Source organism: Calidris pugnax, unplaced genomic scaffold, assembly GCF_001431845.1.
Source record: "Calidris pugnax isolate Ruff unplaced genomic scaffold, ASM143184v1 scaffold128, whole genome shotgun sequence".
Taxonomy (NCBI): Eukaryota; Metazoa; Chordata; class Aves; order Charadriiformes; family Scolopacidae; genus Calidris; species Calidris pugnax.
In genome coordinates this window covers 1,794,525-1,816,584 of record NW_015090851.1, presented here as the reverse complement: position 1 = coordinate 1,816,584, position 22,060 = coordinate 1,794,525, and the positions used below count along the sequence as shown (strand labels likewise).

Below are 22,060 nucleotides of genomic sequence, written 5' to 3'. Positions count from 1 at the left end.
CGTCTCTGGCCTAGCCTTTCCTCACCGCAGGGATTAGTTATGTAAATTGGGACTTTAATCCCCTAAAGGCAAATTTGCAGTTCAAGTCCAAGTGTCTGCTGGCATGGCCAACTGGAACCAAGACCGGACGGCGGATGTTTAACATTTTGCCCTGCAGTCTAGGGCAATCTTCCACCGCAAAGATCTCCTTCAGGTTACAAAGGCAACCATCTTTGTTTTCCCCCCCCCCCCCCCCCCCCCCCGGCTGCTCTTTGAGAATATACGATGTCAAATTACTATTTCCTATGACTTTGTTTCAGAAACTTGTAATGGTAACAGGATAATTCTGTTGTCCAGCTGAATTTGATGCCACTTGGTCTGAGAAACCAACATCTCTGAAACCATTTTGATCTACATATTGGCATTTTATTGATGCTGCACTATTTTGGATTAGCAATTCTATTTTGAAATGACTAAAGGACACGAGTGATTTGTATGCATGGACTTTTAATTGCTTTGTGTTTTTACTAGTTGGCGTTATTGCAACCTGTTACAAAGATATGTTATTGATATCATTCTTTACCAAACCGTAGTGAGGGTCTGTTGTCTGATTTCCTAGTGCCCGTAATGTAAAAACTCACTGCTCAGTCTTAGTTGATTGTAGAAATTTCTAATTTGGCAGTGCTTAGATAGTTTTAAATAGTACTATGAAGTAAGTTTTAAATAAAAAGTAAATTAAATGGCTGCAGATTTGGAAAATGTTGCCAAAGAACCATTTGCAGAAAAAGTTGGGAAGTCCTCTGCGATGTACTAGAGGTTATACTCAAACAACTGCCTCTCCATCTCTAGTTCCACAATAGTAAACGTGTTTCAAATGCCAACCTTGTAGGGGCTTTCCCCTGTTACCAATAGGTAAATCAAAGAACGGGTTGACTGCTGCACAGAGTTTGAAGTCAGCCCCCTTGCAACACAGTTTCTAAAAGGAGGGAGGTTCCTTCAGGGTTTTGAATGGACTGGTGGCTGCATGTGAACCTGATTTTAACTTGCTTGGGCATCTGGACAGGAAAAATGGAATGTTGGGTATCTTTCTACCATAGTACTTCAGATGTGTATGTTCCCTTTAGTTGTCTGGTTAACAATCCTAGTTGCATCAGCAGGATACTGCCCTGAAAGAATGACTTTCTTTATTTAATTCCCTTACTTTTAAGAACTTTAGAGAGGAAAGCAACAGTGAACCTGCTTAGGGAGTTTTGCTTGCACTTTGCCTTCATTTTGACAAGATCAGCCAGCAGAAGATACTTGGAAACTGGCTGTATTTTGTCTGAATAAAGGCTTATCATGTGCTTTTTGTTGTAAACATTTGACAGACTTTAACTTTATGCTACCCCAGTGCTTTGGGCATTTTACAAGTGAGAATATTAAATCAGGAAAGTTTCTCAGACAAAGTGTTGTCAGATTTTAAAATTTATTATGCAAATCATTTATACCCTATGCTCATTCTCTGTTCCTCTAAACCAAAGTTACAGTAATATTTAATTCCTTTTACCCATGGTTTTGTGGATGTTTCTGGCTATTTGATCCTGTGTTCATGGTGCCCTCTTGTTTCATTTCATGTTTTGTTCCTGCATTGGACTCAGTGGCACTGCTGCAGCTGCCCGGAGACTGAACAAACAGCTTTCATAGACTTATGTATTTTAAGTTTGTCAATTATGATTTCTTAATCTCAGTCTTTTGAGGTATTTGCTGACTGGAACCTAGATAGATTTCCTTCTTAGATTTCCTTCCGTCATACTTGTGTGGGTCTTCACAATATATGTAGGTTCAAGCTCCACCTTCTTTCAGGTGGATGCTGTTGATGTTGCTGTCAACAAAGTGCAGAGCACTGTGGAGCTGACTGATGCAAAGCTGCAGGGAAAAACCACAGATACAATGTTTTATTTACTCAGAGGTTAGAGGGCAGGTTTTGCCATCCTGTTAATCTGTGTTGATTGATAAAAGCCTGGGGGTGGAATGGGGAGGTGGGGGGGGTGGGTGACAACAGACTGTTTTAGACGTTTACTAGATTGATGAGAAAAAGACTGGTTGGCCAATCTGATGCCTGGTAGTAGGCTGAAATCTGTGGTGTCTGCCTCTAGGCTGCTTAAATTCTGATGGCTACTGAGGCAGAAGGTTATAGGTGAACTAAGAAATAGCAAAGTGTGAATATAAAGAAGCATAGGAAGTTAGGGTGTTTGCATGTTGTGTTCTCCAGGAAACAGAATGCGGAAATCCAGCTGTTACCAGGAGATCAGATTGAAATATGCCTGCCTACCCAACTTCAGCTTTTGTGCACTTGAAGGCCTATGAGAACCATAACACTTCAAAACTTGCACCCATATATTTGAGCCTGGGTGAGGGATTGCCAAATTCTGACAGCAAAGAATTAGGGTTTCCTATGATGGTGTGACAGACTGTTTAAGTAATAAACAGCCTAATGACAAGTTAATAGAGAGAAAGGAAAGAATAACTGAAAAAAATTCCAGGCATATGTATAGAATTTATATGGATTTCCTTTGAAAAATAAACATTGTTCTGCTTGAAGGGTCTGAAAAGAAGGTGGCTAGATTTGGTTTTAGCTCATCTTTATGCAGGGAACACAGGCCAACAGCATTTACAGTACCCTAAAAGGGAAATACTTGAGTAATTTTTTTCTAGTCTTGGCCTAAAATGCCTGCTTCCTGAAGATTCTTTCAATTAGTATTTTATACTATGCCTCATGTTGTTAAAGGAATTGATTGCTGACTGACACAAGTTTCACCTTTTATCTTCTTCCACCAAGCTCAGCAGAAACTTTTTGTTTCAACTGAGCTTTGAACTGATTAAAGATTGCACTAGACCTGTTTTCTTTAAAAATGAAGTCTGTATTGCTGTTAGCTTGCTACCCAAATTCTAATTTGTCTTGATGTTCTTGCCTACTGGCAATATGCAGAATTTTGCACAACTTGGTGTTGGTAGATCTGAGCAAGTCACAAAAACTTGAACAGGAGAGGGAAGGATCAAGAGTAAGGTGTAAGGATGTAGGATATGTGAAGTAATTATCTCTGTGTACATGTATACAAATTTATTCAGAATACAAAGTATTCATCTTAAGTTTATTATAATGGAAAATTGATTTTGTTTTTTGTATTCAACAGTTTCTCTTTGTGCATTATGGATACTTGCCTGAACTTTTCCGTTCAGACAATTATTACTTGAGTCTTAAACAAACAAAATAGTCTTAGTCAATAAGTCTTCTAAAACTAAGCATGCACTATCTTACAAATGTATAGAAAATATTTTAAAAGGTAAGCACTCAAGAAACTTTTCTCTGTGCATTTGCAGTGTGTGTACAAAGGGTCAGAAAAGTTCCAGGATTTTGCTGTTCTCTGTATTGGCACTTGCACTACATTAGAGTCCACGTGTGCTTTAAAAAGAACCATATCTCATGTATCTGTCAATAGTTCCTTTTTACTAGTTTCTGAGAATAAGTTTCACTTGCCCAAATAGTTAATTCACTTTGTGATGCAGGAAAGATGAAAAAAACCCATTTGAGATCACTATTTTTACTTGCTATATAAAGCCCGTTGTTTCGATCATTTGCGAGGATTATGGATTCCATTTTTTGGGGCCAATATTCTGCATTGTTTTCTAGCTAACTTCGGCTAAGGGAAGTTGGTATCTATTTATGTCTAGATTTTGAAGAGGGCTGCTCAAATGCACGTTGAAACTGGTGTATATGAATCATATGCAAATATAAATTTTCATATAATGTGTGGTAAGTTATGTATTTTGATAACTTGCAAATGAGAGCCTCATGAAACTTACCTTTTTTTACCTTGAAGTAATGTAACTCAATATGACGGCCAAATGAGGCAATTAACTGAGTATATAGTAAAGGAAAATATGTACTAGAAAGTGCTAGTGACCGAGCTGGCAGTTAGAGAGAGACCACTGAAGACTCTCATTACTAGCAGGTGGATTTCTCTGGCGTGCTTGTCTGAAGAATGATTTGGCATGCAAATATGAGAGCTCTCAAGGAACCGTTCTATTTTGCAGTTAGAACTATGAGTCTGGAACTTAATCCTGTAAGTTTTCTGACTTCAAGTTCTCAGTCACGTTGATGACCAGTGGTGTAGGTATCTGGGGAGTCCTTGCAGGAGGAGATTCATAGTTTTGAAATTTCAAGTGGGCTGGGAAATTTTATGTCATTGAGGTAGTAACAGTTTTATTTGTTATTTTTAAGGCAGCAATAACTTTAAGTGGAATGCTTTCTTGACGCTTAAGTTATATAGCTTTCCAAACGCTGGTGAAATGAAGATTCATTGAGTTTCATAGGATGCAGTTGCTGAAGGCTTGCTTATCTAAATTGGTGAAGAATCAGCAAAAATGGAGTTTCTTTAATCAGTTATATCAAACTACCAGGGATAAAATGGACCTTTGCACTTCCTTGACATGTTCCCATATGCAAAATATGAGTGCTTTGCCAATTTTGTCTTTGGGCCTTGATTCTGGGTTGATTCAAAAACATTCTTGCCATTATGCCTCTGTTAATTTAAGAACTTCCACTTAGCAGATCTGTTAATTTCTGAAATTTGAAAAGTTTTCTCTGAACTAAATGTTTAAAAGTTCTACACAGTATTTACCAGCTGTTTTGTTTTCTGAGGCACCTACATTTGGTGATAGTTGTCTGCCCTTGAATTTAAAACCCATTGCTGCTGTTCAGACAGAATTTCACAGGTAGGAGATGGACTGGGTTTCAGTTACTGAGTCTCAAACCCCCCCCAAATGCCAACCTACTACTTTAAAAACATGTTGATGATGTCTTTACCTTTACCATACCCACACCATTCACTTGTTAGCAACTTTTAAAATACTTTGGTCTGTTTCAAATATTATTTGAAGCAGTCTATGAGGAAAAGCCACAAGAGAGATAGAGACGACAATGCTTGTCACTCAGCTTCTAACTCTTCTAGTGCACGGCATGACAGGAAGCGAGAGCAAACTGTGTGGCTGCATGGGGAGGAGTTCCTGCCCAAAACTGAAGGAGAGACATAGGGACTCCTTTGTAGCAAAGGCTTTTCACTGTCACGCCGGAGATAAAGAAACCTCCTAAAATCTGAGTACAATACAAAGTGCCTGATGGTGTGGTGTTGCTTTTTTGTGCATCATCAGGTAAGTGTAAATTTGAGATTGTGTTAATTTTTATTGTTTGTGTGTGTGGTATTGTAGTAAATAGAAATTGCAGATATTGCTTCCAAGCATGACAGGATTTAAAGCTGTGTATTAATGAGATCAAAATGTTGCTTAGCAGGAATGTTTCCTTCTGTAAGGGAAGAAATTTGTTGAAAGTTTAGCTAATATACTTTGAAATTCCCAATGGGATGGATGACTGTTTGTTTTTCTCTATGTGTTGATACTTTATTGCTGCAGGATAGTGGTTTTGTTTTTAGTTTTGCTTTTTTATCATACACATGTAAACATCTCTGCCTCTGGCACCTACTGTGAAATTGAGGACTTTGGCTGATGCTAGGGTTTAAATGGGAACATTTCTAGCTGGGTGTGTAAGTCTATCCATTTTCAAAGTGAAAGCTGTAACAGATTTTATTTACAATATATTTACAATGCACAGTGATTCTGCTCTGCAGCGTGTGTACGTGGTGTCACCTGGAAAGCTGGGTGTGGTTTTAGACTCATGCACTTTGGAAAGATGTAGACAGAAAAGTAGGAAGATTGATAATAACTGTAGAATGTACAGCCTATCAAGAAGTTTTAAAAGATTTAGTACATGACATGTATAGAAAAATAAGACTCGATATAAGTTACATTCGTCTCTGAGTGTGTGGGAACAATTATAAAGTTGGTACTTGTTCTTGGTGTTTGCCAAGGGTAGCACAGGAATAAGGGGGTTTATTTCATAGCAAGGGAGATTTAGATTAAATATTTTGGGGGGGGAACACTTCCCGATTGTAATGTTAATTAAGGAGTAGAACACAGTATACAATTATATTATAAAATCTGTCACTTGAAACTTTTCAGCATAATTCAGAAAGAGCTGCATTATACACATTGACCTGTTTTACATCTTGCAATGGGTAGCATTTAATACTTGATTGTTCTCAACAATTTGTGTGGGGATTTTGGTTTTGGCTGTTAATAAATGAATCAGAATAGGGTGACATTAGGGTCACAAGCGCACAAATTTTTTTCTCTAACTTTGCTGCTCCAGTCCCAGTTTGCAGCATCCTTCTGCTTCTTGGAAAACTAGAGAGCTTTCTCTTATTTAAGAAGCACAGTTGTCTCAAAGTATCTGTGTGTTGAATAAAACTGTACATGGAATTTCTTAGAAACATGTGATAAAGGTGGGGGCCTAGAGTGCAAGACAAACAAGTCAGGGATATGTTCAAGGGCCTACATGCCCTTGGATTTGCTCTGGCTAAAGTACTCTGAAGCTTAAGGCTGGATTGTTAATTGGGATTTTTTTTTTTACTTTTCCTGTGGCAATTTTCAACAGTGAGAGAGATGGTCTGTGATAAATCTATAGCATAGAGTATTTTTAATATGTTATCTGTAATGCTTTATACAGTTCTGACTTAAATAATGTTTAAGAAAAGTAATAAAACTGCAACAGGCTCAGAAAGTTTATTAAGACTGTCAGAGAAACGAAGAGCTATTCAATTAGTGAAAATCAGTTCAATAGATGTTATGCATTTGAATTCTCAGTTTTTATAAAATAGCTTAAGGAGACTGGTGATTACGAACTGCCATACTGTTAAATTGGTGTAGTCTTTTGGGATGTACTTAATATGCATGTTTGCTGCGGGGATGTATTTCAGATATCATTCGCTTGAATATTTGTCACAGAACTCTAATAAATGCCACAGTTTTCATGGAACACCAGGAGATGAGTGTTTGGCTGTGACGTAAAGTAACACAGATTGTTTGGTATCTACTAAAACTGTGGAGCTCACAAGGAAATCTTTTAAATTTGGTGCAAAATCTATTCTATATGCTTTGTCCAAAATGATTAAAGTCTTTATCCCTTTGTCAATTTTGGTTGAAACTGGGCAACAAGTAAAAAAAAAAATTAAAACAATAACTTAAGAATCAGGAGTCATAGGGATATACACCAAAATATCATATAAGCCTTGTTTCCTGAGAAATGGAGCTAAACTGTGTGTGTTTATATATAGTGAACCCAAAAATAGACATAACAACATGTAACGTTAGTAAAAGTGGTATTGTTTTTATCTGCAGAAAAATCCTTTTTGGGTGCAGCCATTTTATCTGTTCTGTGAAGCTGAGGAGCTCTTGAGGTGCTTAGATCAAAAGCCATGTGCAGGAACATGTCTGTGGTTTTAAAGGTGCAGCAGTGTAGTCATGCTGAAGGCAGGAGACTGGGGGAAGCAGACTAATAGTAGAGTATTAGAATAATAAGGGATGACTGCAGTTTATGCAAACGTAAGCCAATTGAGTGCCACGTGGAGACCTAGTTTATAGAAATTACTTAATTCTGCTGCATGTTGTTCCGGTGCTGTGCACAGCATCAGCAGTCCAAGCTCTCTTTCACAATGAGAAGCTCCATTACATTCTGACATTCTTAAAAACAAACAAAAAATAAAACCCCCAAACCTAAAAAATGACTAATATAATGAAAATAATGATGAAGTATCATTTGAATGAATCTGCTGTTCAAGTGAGAAAATGTCATTGTAGTTTCTGTTCCAAGAAAAAATGTCATACCTCTTACATGCACAGATGCAGCAGGTTTGGAACCAGAAGTGGTGGTTGGCAGCTGTGATTAAATGGTCGCCTGCAGCAATTACAGGATGTTGGTGTCCAGTCAGAGGAAGTCCCCAGGCCTTCAAGTGCACAAAACCTCTTAGGGTAGAGTTAGAACATTAAAATAGCCTTACTTTGGTTATTTTTGCTTCTACAACTAGACCTATAATAAACTCCCTCAACATAAGCACACAAGGCTAGGAACTGCAGCTTCGACTCATCAGCCTGCCAGAGGCAAAGGAGTCCAGGGATTATTTGCACACTAACTCAATGTATTATTTGAGGCCACAAAGAACTGGATGTGACCGATCCCAGCTGAAATGTATTTGTGAGAAGAACAGAAGATGAATCTAAATAGTGCATGGACTCTTTTAAACTGAATCTTAGTTTTGATATATATGCTAAGTGAATTTAGAATCCTTAGATATTGACTGTAAGTGTTAATTAAAGGCATCATTTATGCAGCAGTCTTCAAGTTCTGACTGAGGAAGGGTAATGGAATAAAGATTGCTGTTCATTCATGTAAAAAAGAACTTCTATGGAGAAAGAAATAAAAGTATATAACTTATTTATCTGAATTTGATTCAGACTTATAGTAAACTGTGAAAAAGTTTCAGTGTGTTTAACTCTCTGCTAGATTCCAGTGACTGATACTCTCCCCCGTCTTCTGAAAAGGGGAAGGAAGAAGGTTAAATAAAGATAGAATAAATACCAGGCCTCAAACAAAGCTCTGCTGATCCTTGTCCTTACAGCATCCCGTACATGCACACCCATTTCCTGTTGTTAATGTTAAACACATTGAATATAACTTTCATTTCATTGTTCACTTCAGTGTTCATTTTATATTACATTGACCGGAAAATCTCAAATCCATCACAATAAGCGCTGTAGAAGTAAAGCTTGCTCTCTCTGCTCAGAGAAGAGTGAAAAGGAGCTGCCATTTTGTCTGGCAGAGATGGGAGTGACTCCTCAGAAGTGCTTTGATACCGCCATTTCAGTGGCAAAACCTGAAGTGCCATAGATGACCTTGCCTTCATTTCAGAGTTTTCTGCTGTGTTGTAACAGACTTAAAGCAGAGTCTGGTTTTTCATTTGTTTGGTTTGCTGGGGACGTGAAGAGCAAGGAAGTTGTGTTACAACACCAATACTCAAAGAGCCCGCAGCCAATGTGTGCTGAGTGGGAAACAGGACTGTCAAAGTTTTATCCCAGCTTCAGTGCAAACTCTGCAATCGGGTCATCTTTTACGGCTGCTCCCTCAAAAGGAATAAAGCTTTTCTTTATAGTTTTGTGTCACTCTTGAGGAAAGAAGCCTGTAACATCTTTGGTATTCTGAACAGTAGAGGGCAGCGGAAACGTATGCGGAAAACAGTTTTAGTGAAAAACTAAGGAATTTTTGGTTCTCTTCAGAGCTTCAGCAAGTTCTTTGTGCCAACATAACATAAAGAACTGTTATATTGCAACGCAGGGTAACAACTCCTGTTCTTTATTTTCAAATTTTGTATTAGAATTCAGTATTCTGAAGTTACGGTCCCCAAAAGCACGTATGATGCGTCATTCAGCTAAAAAAAAAAAGGCCCTGTTCTCTGGGAAAACTTGCTTTAAGATGCTGTTTTCTTCCCATGCCTTTGTGCTCTTAGAACTGTCAGTGGTACGGCCAGGGAAGGGAGAGATGAGCAGGGAGGAGGGGTGGTGCGTGCATGAGGGTGACAGTAGCCTGTGGCAAAGTTAAAAGAGGGCTGGCCTTTAAAGATGACAGGAAATTCATCTCTCTGAATGAGCTTAAACTAGAGAAGGAATTATCACTTGTTTGTGAAATTGCAATTGGTTAGCTCTGAACGAAAGTTAAGAGGAATACCATATTCAACAGGAAATTTGGAGGTTTCTAGCTGGTTATTGCAGATAGAGATGTTTATGTGATTAATATGACATGGTCTCCCTCTCTACAGGCTTCATTCTGGGACTGTGCATTGTATCAGCCAGGCCAATGTTCTTTTATTTGGCATCTGCATCTTTATTTCATCTTAGACACTTGAACGTCAGTGCAACAGTAATGTGATAAGATGGAAAATGGGTAATCCTACGTGAGGCTTATTCTTGTTTCAGTATCATGAGGGTTCTTGCTTGAAGCTGGGAAATGTGATACTAGTGCTGTCTCTTCTAGCTCACTTCTGAAGTCTGCTTTGTCATGCTCTATCCCACTACCTGTGGCAGGAAATGTTAAATTAGTGATTATTCAACTAACCTTAAGATAGCAGGTTATTAATCTCTTGCTCAGTAATTTTATACCCAATTTAAGCTGGATTCAAGGCATATTTTGTTAACTGAGTGATAACAGCAGGTGAGAAAAATGTTAAAGTGTTTTGTCAGAATTTTCTCCTGTTGTATTAGGAAGACCAAAATGTTTACCTTCTAATCTGAAATACTTTGTCTTTGTTTTATGGCTGTGTCATCTGTGAAACTTCTGGAACCATTTTAAATTAGTCTGGAGAATTAGAAGTCTTCCTTCCCAGTCCAGTTTGTCAATTTCTTTCAATCTACCTCGCTTCTTGCATACCTTTTAACATCTGTTTTGTGCTATTTGTGCCTCATCACTGGGCTCTGTCCTGGCTGAATCCTCCATGCTCTGTGATGTAACTAACTGGGACCTTGATACCTTTGAGATCATTTGACAGTGATTTGAAATGCAAGCAGTAAGAACTTGAAACAGATCTTGTAACATAGAAGCAATAGCAGGTGGAGGTTTTGGAATCATTAAAGGAATAAATTTGGTCTTGGCAAGTGGTACTTTCCAGGGCGTTTTCAGAGAAGGGTCAACATGTTACGGATGAGTGTGGAAGTACTGACAAACTGTAAAGGGAAAAAGATGAGAATTGTAACGTCTGAATATTCTTTTGAATTTATCAGCTTCTGAACATGCTAGATATTTAAGTATTTTGAAGGAATGCTGTATAAAAACAGGACAAGTAGAATTTCACATGAAAGTCTAGATTATTGTTGAGTTTTGATGTCTTTAGAGAAAGAAAATGGTGGTATGTTCCTGCCTGGTATGTCCCAGCTGCTTCAACGCCGACTGTGATTCCTATTGCAGAAGGCCATCATCAGGCTTTCGATGTGAAAGTGCCTTGTAGATTGAGAGAGTTCTCAGCTGGCTAAGGAGATACTGATTGCTTTTTAAAATAAAGAAAAAAAAAAACAAAAACAAACCACCAAATCATGTAGTAGAGCTGCTTTTCACGCAGACAGAATTGATCCTTTGCAATGTGGCTTGAAGCTTTTCTGGCCTATGATGTTTCACTTTTTGTTAAGCATTTGGTTTGCTTTCTCCCCTCCTTCCACACTAATCCCTTTTGGGTTTTATTTTTTACTACACCTCATCTCTTCAAATTGTTATTTTTTGGTTGCTTTTGGTTTTTGTCTCTGGTGGGGATACTGTCCTTTGTGTTGTCCTTGATAATAGTGTACCATAAACTGGAGAGGGTCATAAAGCCCCAAACAGTGAATCCATTCATGCCTTTTTGTCACCAGCATAAATGATAAAAAAAAAAATTGTTGGCTAAATGGTTTTTCTTGTTCTGTATTATTGCAAATTTTGGATTTGTTTAGTTTAGTGGGTGTTATTTTTTGATTAAACTTGTATTATGTAGGACAGACTTAGCAAAAATGTAGTGTTTATGTATAAACATGAATGAATGGGTTCATTGGGTCAGTGGTTCACGAGTTGATTTTCATTCATAAAAGCAGGCAATCAATTAGGAAATCATTCACATATAAGATAGTCAGAGACGTAAGGTATGTTTACACTGATGCCTTTTCAGATGTTTTCCTCTGAAAATGCAGTGTGTGGAGATGTTTGATTATGAGAATTGGGATTGGGATTCCGCAATTGCTCTCATTATTGAACTTTGCGAAAAAATATGTCAACTTGCATTTTTTGCTGCCTAGAAATCCTTTTAAGCAAACTCTGAATTATTACTGGTATTATTATTCTTTGACTGAGACCTAACAATGTTTACCCAAATATTTTCTAGTACGTTGCATACTTCCCTCCCCCAAAATTTTAATAAGACATCCAAAAGAACCATAGTAGAACATGTGGTTTTTCAAGGCGTGTGTATGCACATATGTATTATATTTTTATATATGAGACTGTGTATATATATGCACCTCTACCTACTTACATTTATTTAAATTATATATTAAACTGTGTTTTTTACAAAGTAGCTTTCTTCCAATTAGTAGTGCAAAACTGTGCTCAGATGTATGTTCTGGAAAGACTGAGTTTTTTAGATAATTTCATAGGAAAACAATTTGAAATACAAAATGATTAAGTGGTTTTAAATTTTTCTTTATTTTGGACTTTTTTTGTTTTGGGTGGGGGAGAAAGTCTGTTTTTACAGAACGAATGGATCCTCATTTGTTAAATGAATTTCTGTATGAAAAAAGCTTAAAAAGTAAGTTGTTTTGTTTTGAAATGAGTCTATGACTTAAAAGGTTTAAGGGTATTATGTGCTCACACAAATACGTTGTCTTGAACTATTATTTATTTTGATGCCAGCCTGTGTGTAGACATATTTCTAAGCAAATTAGTATGGATAGATGATTTAGCAAAAGTCAGCGGTTCTTCTGAAAAGCATTTCCTTCTCCGTCACAGGATGTTGGGTTTTTTTAATCGAGCTATTTTTGTACATCTTTGCATTTCATCTCCCAGGTGGTAAAATATAAATCTCTGGTATTGATAACTAAAGCCCTGTGATGGAGAGAGGATGCTAATCCAGCCTTCCTATAACAATGTCTTATTGCTCTAATTCCTTTAATTAAATCACTGCTTTAATATATAATTGGATATCTTACTTTCTCATCTCCTGTGAGATAATTATTGAGAACAACTCTTTCCTGCTACGTTAAGACCAGGAAGTGTTTTGTCTCTATAACTATGGAAGTAATCACAGCCTTTTAGGCAACAGTATCACAAACATGGATCAAGATTCAAACTTGTTATACATCCAGTCATCATGGTCCAATGACTAAAATTTTTTACGTATTTCAAAAGACAAAAAAGAATTGCTAAACGTCTTCCAGTCTAGAGGCACACATTCCAATGTGTGTAGTGCATCTGTGTGGTCAGTCAGAAAACACAGACCTGTCTCTATTCAGAACAGATGCTGTGTTATTGGTGAACTCTTTTCATGCGGACCTTTTCTTAAAGCTTAAAATATTATGCAGAAAAGGGGAGTTATCGAAGTGTTGCAAGCTGTCCTTTTTTCCAGCAAGATAAACCACATCATAAAAATTTTCAATTTGGTTTGTTTCAAGTACATACAAATTCTAATAAAGAATTACGCTGCAGTGAGATAGCAGGTGGCATTTTGTCCGTTGCACATAGCGGGTTATGGAGTAATCACAGTATTTTGTATTTAATATGATGCTGCAGGATGGTATTCCTTATGTAGTTAATATACACTGGAGATGAGTGATCATGTCTAGTAAAAGAATAGCACAGTACCTTTTAATTCTATTTTCTTCATGTTATTACTCTTAATTTAAAATAGGGATGGGTTCTAATTGGATAGTTGAGTTTAAAATTTCATGAGTATTCACATTAATAGCTTTAATGCACTTCCTAAATACAAAGACAGGGCACACTAATGGTCACTTGTCTTACAACTTTATTCCTGTTTCATAGCATTAATAATATGTTGAGGCTTCTTACTGGATTTTAATTAAAACCTGATAGAATCTCTAACTGGACATGGTTCTCATAAAACAATGTGCATATGCAGTATATTAGAATGTGATTATATATTCCTACATGTAAGGAATGTAACTTGTGTATATAGTTCAGGCAGCTCAGGTATCTTCCTTCCGTAAATGCCTCAGCTTTTCTGTCCCTTGATACATTTGTGGTTAAATCTGTTGCAATTTTCTGTAAGATCTCTGCACAGGTAAACTCATGGACTTATTATTAGTGTCTGTCATCTGTCAGTGAGAAGACAAGCACACTTGGACAGTCTTTTCACTATTGCATATGCTTCTTCAAGGCATGTAGTCCTAAAAAAGCTATAAATTTGTACTATGGCTACAGCCATAGGTAATTGTAAGAAATATTAACAAGAACTAGGGATACTTCATGTGCAAGATAATAAAATGGAATTAAGAAATCAGTTCTTTCTCCCTAGTGCTATGCCTGGGCCAGTGCAGGTGTCATGCTGAATAAAGATTCACACATAGTGGTTTTTGGCTTAACGTAGTCTTGCGTGACAATATAAGCTGGCATGAAAAATCTACTGTGATATGACGGAGTTAGGAATTGTTTGATATGTTTATTTGTCATTCAAGGAATACGTGCAATAGATACTTGAACCTCTCAAGAGCTCTGCTTGCTTAAATTCTGCCAGGAAGTTCAACGTTTTCATTAATATATTGCTTAACTGATTTCAATATTTGGGCAATAAATGCATTTTATTGAAGATCCTTGGCTTTGCAGTGAAGCTTTAAACCCCTCTGAATGTGTGTGATAAAAACAATGCTGTATCACATCATTCTTCTTCTGGATTCACCCCAAAGCTATTACACTGTATTGCTAGGATCTTTTGTGAAAAGAATATACATCAAATTGTGGAGAGCAAAATGGAGCCAAGTTTGTGTTACTTGATGTGCTGTGTGATTTAAAACATAAAGTGGAAAGCAGCATTTAAGGGGTAATTTTCTGGAAGATGAGAGATTCAGAGGTCAGCTGCATTGTGCTATGGCAACCAAGACAGGACTTGTAACTCCTTTGGGTAAAAGATGCTCAGAAAGAGCAAGGATTAATGTAATGAGCACCTTATGCTCCCTGCACAATATCTACTGCAATCTTTGCTTCTAATCCACTTATTATGGGCAAAGAAATTTATCCGGTAGCTCAATTATTTGAAATCTCTTTTTTTTTTTTTTTTTCCTCATGGTCTCCCTCTCCAATAATAGCCCTTGAAACTCTTAGAAAATTGAAACATTGTTCTTAACTGTAGTCAATGATATTTAACAATTTCTTTATGAAATTACTTGTTTTGCATAGCTGCTGGGAGAAATGTACAAGGAATATAAATAGTATAATATTTGCAAACTTCCAGGTAAGAATAATAGTATAATATTCATGCTTTTAGGTAGATTATTTTTGTATGTTTATTTATCAGTAAGTAGAAGACCTAAATTACAGTAGGAGTGATCCTTTGATAAGCACAATAAGGTATAAGGTAGAGCAAGTTCCACTTACTTTGTGGGGGCTGTCCCAAACTCACTCAATGGGTAATTGTTTTTCTTACAATTTTTCATCCCTTTTGGTGCGTACATCACAGTTGATGCCTATTTATTCCAAGTGTATTGAGATCTAGTTATATAATCAAAGAGGTTGTCTCTAAATCAGATATGACCATGTAGTGAATATTAACTAATGACACTTTGTGCTGTGCTTTCTTTACCTGAGTAGCCTTGCCATGGGCTCTGATTTGTCCATGATACCTCTGTGTTTTGGACCCTTATACCCACTCTGAATGTAGTAGTCAAGAGCCCACATGGTGGTTGTTGTATAACTTTCCATCTACGGTAACAGGATGTCCTGGCTCCTTCAAGTTCACATTATGCAATTTATAGTCTCAATCCGCTTTCATTAGAGCTCGCCTGTATTGGAAATGCCACTTTCTGTGTTAATCTGTAGCCATGTGACTACCAGTAAGAGTGTTTTAATCAGTTATTTAACAAAGGAGCTACCCCTTTGTTGTGTGTGTGGCCATTTGTCACACTCTGCTAACAAAGAAATTGCACCTATTCCATTATAGAAAACATTTTTTATCATTTCAAAATGTATAATATTTAGAGACAATTTTTTTTTTAATTTTACCTGTCTATTGGGAACGCATACTCTAATCAGGCACGAAATTTAATTTTGTGTGTGTGTGAGTGCATGATGGAGTAATAATTTTTATTGTATTACTATATTGATTGTTTTGGAATTAACCTTTATTCTAATATTTTGCAGACCGAGGGTTAGGGTTACACCATTTTTGTACTTCCATACCTAAAGGTATCAGACTTAAACCAACACAAGCTGTGAATGCAGTTCCATCCTGTCCATCCATACACCAGAATCACCATTACTATAGATTCTGGTATACCAGATCCCTACACCATTTCAATTTACCCTTCTCTTGTAGGAATTTGTATTTCAAATATGAACACCCTTTGTTTTGATTTAACCTGTGTTCACTGTGTGGGAGGGACAGTATCTTTTTGTTTTGTAATTTCTTGTTTACAAAGTAAAGACTTAATGTTGACTTAAGTAGAATCAATATGTAATTTTTTGAGGAAAACTAAAGGACACATGCGTTTGTATCTACAGAAGTCTAATTAGGCTTGAAGAACAGTCTGCGCCATGTTCACTAGGATATTAAGAAACGTTACCCTCTGGGCAAAGTACAGACTTCATAGATCTCATGCCTGTTTTCTGTTTTTCGCATCGAGTAACTCTAGAATAATAATTTAGATTGGTTTATCCTGTGGGGAAAAGCCTCAACCTTATAAAACACTGCTACGGGATAAACAAATATACTCAGTCTTATTTCAGATATTTCTGTCTTTTAACTTGTTTCTAAAAATCTGTACAATAACAGTAAGAGGGATTTGATTGTGCATAGTCTGAGAGTAAAGAATTACTTTTCGTAAAACACTTCTCATTGTGTTGGATGATTAGAGAACTCATGATCCAGTTTCTGTTTCTGAATAATAGTGGTGTTAAAACACAGCTGTCCTTGACTTTAAAATTATTATTGCTAGAAAACAGTGAGACAAGTTACTTCCTGAAAAAAACAACCAACATTGTATTTAAAGATGATTACTCAAGTCAAAGATCTATTGAATGCTAGTGAGTAAATATTAAAAGTTTCGACACTTACGGTTTCATTTTACAACACCATGAAATAAAAAGTTCAGGATTTTATGATAAATAGTCATCATGTTTATTCATCAGAGAAGGTTCTCAGAAACCATATGCTTGACCTAGTAGATGCAATGGTTGTTTTACTGGCTTGATGGAATAAAACCTCCAGGCTTCAGAAAAGCTAATGGTGTGGGCACTGGGGAGGCAGGATATAGTTTATATATATATATATATATATTTATTTGTAATATTATCAATTAAAAAAATACCTGCACAATGTGTAGCTCCTGCCTTTTAGCTGAACTTTGGTCATCTTCTAAGATAGGAGCTCTGTATGGGATCTCTGTGGGGTTTTTTGTGGTTCTCTAAACTGCTCATCTTCGACTTCTGTAGGCTGGAAACTAAATCCCAGCTATTATTATCTGTGAATGCTTATCTCTAGTTGACAGTGGAAGACAACACAGCTGGATAAATAAGGATCATGTATTCTGTGGCTTCTCTTGTTTCTTAAATCTTCCTGGTCTGGTAGAAAATGCAGAGCTCTGTTAAATGAAATTTCATACTTCTCTTTTGAAGGGTGTGAAGATTAATCTTGTGGTGAACATGTGAAATGACCGCAGGGAGGGCTTGCCATTTTCCAAAACAAAACCTGAATGTAGAGCAGAATACAATGACTGACATCAATATTGTAAATCCAAATATATGTTGATTTAAGCCCTGCAGTACGTTTCACCTATTATCCTTACTGTGCAATGTTGACTGTCTGGGAATAGTACTAGATTGCTGAATTTATGTTTTGAAAAATCTAAGTATAGGCTTTTGATACAGAGTACAAGTTTATCATCTGACAGTTTCATTAGTTAAAAAAGTTACTATCAAGTGCCAATGTGCTGTTTACAATATGCAACAATTCCTCCTGCTTTTAGTTAGAAATAAGTTTCTTAATTGAAGTGAACTTAACTCTCTGAGCAGAAAAAGAAACATTAATTTACTCATGTGCTAATAGTAGCTTCTGAACTTGTGAAAGTAGACCTTATACTCATATGCATGGTGATTATTGTGATGATGAGAGAAAATAATTAACTATATGTACATACATATATGTATATGACTTTACATATACCAGTTTCAGTATCAGGCCAGTGGTAGTTGGTATTATTCATCAAAACTGAGCTTTTCTTTTCATTTTGTTTTCTAGAAGAAACGAAAACAGAGTACTCAAGATGAAGATACAATCAGTATCTGCAGCCTGGATACAAGTGTGAGTAATTTTGTTTTCCTTTTTGCCTTCCCTCCCAAACTAGAATATGGCCATTATGGGTACCTCCGAAACAAATCTGTTTGTCTTTTCAGCTGTATTGTTTTCATATATAGTATAAATAACTTGTTCTACGTATTACTAAAAATTTAAATCTAATATATTACTGCATTTCATTTTTCTGTACTAAAACTTTTTTGAAGAGAGAAATAAAGAGCCAGAACAACAGTTTATTGTAAAGCGGCGAATCTCCTATTAGTAAATAATTATCAGGATAAAAGGGCATTGTGAATGTAGGACTTAAAAACAGACATTTTATCCCATTGCACGGCTGTATGAGAGATTTTATTTCAGTTATGTCAGTGGTTAATGCTGGTGTTGTGAAGCTGTGTCGTTTGATATTAGCACAACTGTGAGACCTACGTGGGTCAGTGCTGAAGTGATGCACCCATCACATATAGCCATGCTGTTCTGTCACACGTTTCAGATGGGAAGAACCCATCAGAAAATGTTTTATACAAGTTGTGCAGTTTTTAATGTGTACACTTTTCTGTACAAATAGACTCTTTCTGACTTGTGAATTTTTTTAATCGTTTCTGTCAGTAAAGGCAAAATGTTGACTTGTCTGAGTTGGAAAAACTGGTTTTATTATTTTTTTTAAAAAAGGTACTACAGTGGTGACTGCTTACTTTAAAAATAGGCTATAAGGACAAAACTCTTTCTGTCCATGTTGGTGGATGTTGAAAAAAAAAAAGTATTGAGTGTAATTAACGCGATGAACTGCGATATGTGTTGTTTTTCATGTGAAGTTGTGAGGTAAGGATACCCTTGCATTTATCATTTTGAATCCATGGAACTAATCCATGGAACTAAAATAGGTGTAGGAAAATTTACCATTCCTACTTTTCAGTGTTTGTGTCATCATTTTCAGTGTTTTGTTTACAGTCAGCTGTTGAATCAGTTTTGCCTTTCTGTAGACCTCTTGCATAGTACAGACAGGAAAAGTAAGTTAAAAAATAGAGAATAAAAGCTGCTTTCTTTTTTTAACAGCTTTTTACTTATTAGTAGGTGTGCTAATAACATAGTGCTGCTATTTCTTTAATGATCAGGTTTTATTTTTGTTTTTGAAGAATACCTGTTTGTTGAAGAAACAATTGCATTTAAGCGGTCATCTGCTTGGGTGGCTGCAGACAAGTGCAAGCTCTTGTAGGCTCTCCAAGGGGGCTGGGTGGAATCCAGCACTGTTTTGGAGATCAGAAACCCACAGTAGCCTGACCTTGTCTGTTAGCTAATACTTTAATGTTAGTTAATCGCATTAGACCTTACATCAGGCCCAACTTCAAAGGAACTGTTATTCTTTAAAGGAATTTTAAAGGAATTGTTATTCTTCGGGGAAAATTCAAAATTGCTGACTATTTTTTCTGGAGAAATTGGTGGCTTTTTTAGGTGCCTGATGGGTCTGGGTTGGAAAGTGCTGGTTTAACTATTTTCATGTTTCTGTAAAGAGTATGTATTTTATTCTTGTATAATTAAGACAATTATGTAAAATTCTCTTGCGTAGAAGCTGTCAGGCTGCTGTAGAAATACTTGGATGAGTATAACTTCTTTTTTGACTAATAGCTAAAGATGTAAACACTGCTTAAAAGGTACAGTTTCTGTTAATAAGTGAATTCTTAGAGTAAGGTGATCTTATGTGATCTAACCTCTGAATTTGGTCCACACAAGTACAGAAAGAAAGCACAGAGCAAAGTGGGGTTCATGGTTTACTGATAAGCAATAGAATGTCCTTCATTTCCAGTTATGAAATTCTGCTTAAAATTTATAAAATGTTATTTCCTTGATACTGCTTTTCTGCATGACCATTATTATTGGCAAGACAAGTGACTGTAAACTTGAACTGGAGAAAAGATAAAGCAATTAACTAAATGTTTCTGTGCTGATCTGTGAGACAATGACTATTAAAACGATTGAATTTTTATTTTCATGAAAATATTTGTCAATTCCTACTTTAGAGGGATCTTGTTAATAAAATATGTGAAGGGCTGTTAAGAAAACTATTCCTGCTATCTTCGATTACTAACTTGGTTATGTAAATTTAAATGCATACTGAAGTCTGTATTAGAAAATTGTAGGGAGAGAAAGGGTGAGAAAGGAAGGGAAGAAGAAGTTTGAATCTTTCCTTACAGGACTTCAAAATTAGTCAGGTCAGCAGGGTGGGGAGTATCCCGTGAGGACAGAATGGGCAGTGGTATGCAACATTCTTGAAGAATGTTACCAGAAAGTACTGATTATCTTATGCTCTACAGCCAGACAGAGAATTTACTATGCCTTGTGTCTTTGAAACTTATTTTGCTGTGAACTCTTCTGTGTTATAATACTACAGTTCCCTGTTCAGCATGTGATGCTATGCTCTCATCACTGATAATAATTGGTGTTAAGGCTAGTTTGCCTCTGGCTGTGACAGAAGACTTAAACTGTCAGGGTGACCTCCTTTGAGAGGCAAAGTGCCTTTGGTTTGGAAAATCAGCGTGGTATGTGCCTTCAGAACAAAATCCTCCACTTTTTTAGCTTTAGTTAATGGTTCAAGTGTCCCCAGCAAATCTTGGTGCTGTTGACATTAAAACAAGTTGGACAGGAAGAATACGCATTTTCTAATGTTGTGTTCCTGCCAATTGGATTATAATCATCCTGGTAAAGGAGGACTATCACCGTTGTAAGCCTTCTGGATGTTGGCAAATAAACATTTATTTTTCCTTCCACGTCATAGTTTGCTAATGGAGAATGATAAAGGCAATGCTGAGTATGCCCCTGGATTGAATTACCTGCTCCTTAAGTTCTAGGTGTCTCACATCATTAGAAAATATGAGAGTCTTGTAGCTGCACTGTGGAATTTTGTTGTGTGATGGAGCAGTTGGAATCCAGTAGTCTATGGCTGAATACTTACCTGCAGAAGCATTTTGTTCTCTGTACTTAAGAAGCACAAGAAAAGGGAGACATGCTAGAAGATGCTATTTATATTAAGGAGAGATATGTCTTATCAGCTTGTGTTTTGCTCTTAGAGAGCAATAATTGACATTCCAAACAATTAGAATTCTGTTAGAGAGCGGAGAGTTTTTCTGTTCTCATGTTTGTGAAGGCAAATTTCAAAAAGAATTGGTTCATACCTCACAGAAACCGGCTGTAGATGGTATGCAAAATCACCTTTCCGTACTGTGTTGCTCTCCAATATTAGTATACTTTGCTTAAAAAAAGAGGGGGGGGGAGAGAAATATCTAGAATAATTAAAAGTTTGGAACAGTTTCCATATAAGAAACAATCAAATGTACTAAAATTTATATAAACTGAGGAAAAAAAATCATGGGTGATTAGTTCTATGAAATATGATTGGCATAAGGTTATTCATTCTCTTGTGATTAAGGGTCAAATGAAACTCTTTGTAGATTCATACCAAACCAAAAGGATTCTTCACCCAGCCTGCAGTGGCAGAATTCTGGAACAGGGTGCTCTGTCTACCAGAGGTTTGCAGGAGTTCAAAAAGCAAATTGGACAAATTCAGGGAAGTAAAATCCATCAAGAGCTATTAGAACAAGTGAAACCATCCATCTGAAAAATCCTTCAACTTGAATACTTCTGGAATCTGGGAGAGTAAACTACATGTGTATCACTAGGTGTTTACTCTGCTTTCACACACCTCCCTGGACAGCTGGTTTTTACCATTGCTGGGAGACATGGTATTGGCTTTAGAGATCCATCCTCAGCTTGAGTCACAGCCACTCTGAGATGACTTTAATTAGCCTAGTACACAACCTTTTTTTCTTCCAAGTAATGACAGTTTTGAAATGGCATATTGAGAGCCTTACACTTAGTTGGAGCCTTTAGGTTGTAGCATGATGTAAATAACTAAATGGTCAGGTTCCTTTGTCTAGTAACTCTCTTACGTCTTTGAAAAGATGTGCCAAATTGCTGATATGTATGTCCTCAATGAAAGCATTTATTTTCCATGGCAGTGGCTAACAATATAAAAATTGGAATGCATGTGTTCCCGATTACGAATTGAGATTCTAACTGGGATAACTGGGATAATTATATATTATTAAATTTTTTCAGATAATAAA

At 36.6% G+C, this 22,060-nt stretch overlaps 1 protein-coding gene across 2 annotated transcripts in view; it reads left to right on the top strand.

Moving 5' to 3' along the window:
* The window catches only part of ARHGEF3 (Rho guanine nucleotide exchange factor 3), a 138,734-nt gene that overhangs the window by 52,742 nt on the left and 63,932 nt on the right, over positions 1–22,060 (top strand). Inside the window, exons 1-2 of one of the 2 annotated variants that reach the window (XM_014943253.1) lie at positions 5,119–5,169; positions 17,886–17,948. In XM_014943253.1, coding sequence (XP_014798739.1) covers positions 5,137–5,169; positions 17,886–17,948 — 96 coding nt within the window. In that variant the 5' untranslated portion in view covers positions 5,119–5,136. Of the gene's footprint in view, positions 1–5,118; positions 5,170–17,885; positions 17,949–22,060 lie in introns of those variants that run through there. The other variant, XM_014943251.1, reaches the window with a different exon arrangement.